Consider the following 1,146-nt stretch of genomic DNA (forward strand, 5'->3'; position numbering starts at 1 on the left):
ACTTTCGTTAAACGTAAAACGAAACGAACGAACGTAACGTAACTAGTACAAACTAAATAATATTACTAACTACTATTATAGTATATATTAATTTTAATTAATTAATATATATATATATATATATATATATATATATATATACATATACATATATATATATATATATATATACACACACACATATACATACAAAAAAAAATTTTCACTTTTCACATTTACGCCCTAAGGAAAAAGTTACATGATTGACTCTCGAAACAGAATGCTCAAGTACAAATCTCTTCAAGATTCTTCATGTCTCCAGAGTTGAAGTGTCATTAGCATCCCATTGACCCGTTCTAATCACTTAGCCCATATGTCAAGAATCTTCAAATTTTGTACATCCAATGATGAAACTCGCCAAAGCGATCAAGGTATGCTTACCATCTCCATCCTCCGTCAGACTGAAATTGTCGTTCGACGCTGACACTTCCTGAATAGAGCTGTTGGACAAGGCCGGCGATACCACTGCCTGTAAGAAATAACAACAGAAGAAGAAGTCAATTGCAGATCGTCATTTTCGTAGAATCATGTTCAATCACATTCGAACAAGAAGGGAGAGTTTAACCTGCGCCAGTTGTTGCACACTCGCCTGCAACCTCGCAGGCGACTGCTTCATCTCCTCCGCGAGCTTGTCCTTGAATTTCTTGAACATCCTGGCGTGTGGCTGTCGGAAGCAGCGGTCGATGACGATAAGCGAGCGCGATAAGCGCCGTGCGAAATCGGAGTCCTTCCGTCAGTCACGCGTGGAGTACAATAGCGCGCTGTTTACGTGGATTCGGGCCGTCAGGAACGATGACGCGAACACGGGGAATCCGGACGGGACTGTACGGCGCTGGGGACATGATACCGGAAACGCCGCTCCTCTTTCCGCCGTCCGGATTTTCGTGAGCGAGAACACCTTCGAAAAGAATACCGCGGAAAAATCGCACGAACGTTAAGCTACATTATTTGATTATCCCACACATCATTGTATGCATGCGTGTGCGTTGACCGCCATTACTATATATATATATATATATATATGTAGGCGCCTGATGACGTCATCGAGCAGAAACACTGTTTTCAACTGTTGAATCTTTCTATTGCATGACGTAATCGCTTTACAAT

The 1,146-nt window shown here is 41.4% G+C and overlaps 1 protein-coding gene across 1 annotated transcript in view; it reads right to left on the reverse strand.

Moving 5' to 3' along the window:
- Positions 1 to 691, reverse strand: part of LOC105619777 (golgin subfamily A member 4-like) — a 6,581-nt gene extending 5,890 nt beyond the window's left edge. The window contains 2 exon segments of the mRNA XM_012201293.1: positions 421 to 508; positions 605 to 691. Coding sequence (XP_012056683.1) covers positions 421 to 508; positions 605 to 691 — 175 coding nt within the window.
- Between the last annotated feature and the right edge of the window lie 455 nt (positions 692 to 1,146).

This window comes from Atta cephalotes, assembly GCF_000143395.1.
Source record: "Atta cephalotes unplaced genomic scaffold scaffold00023, whole genome shotgun sequence".
In the NCBI taxonomy this organism is placed as follows: domain Eukaryota; kingdom Metazoa; phylum Arthropoda; class Insecta; order Hymenoptera; family Formicidae; genus Atta; species Atta cephalotes.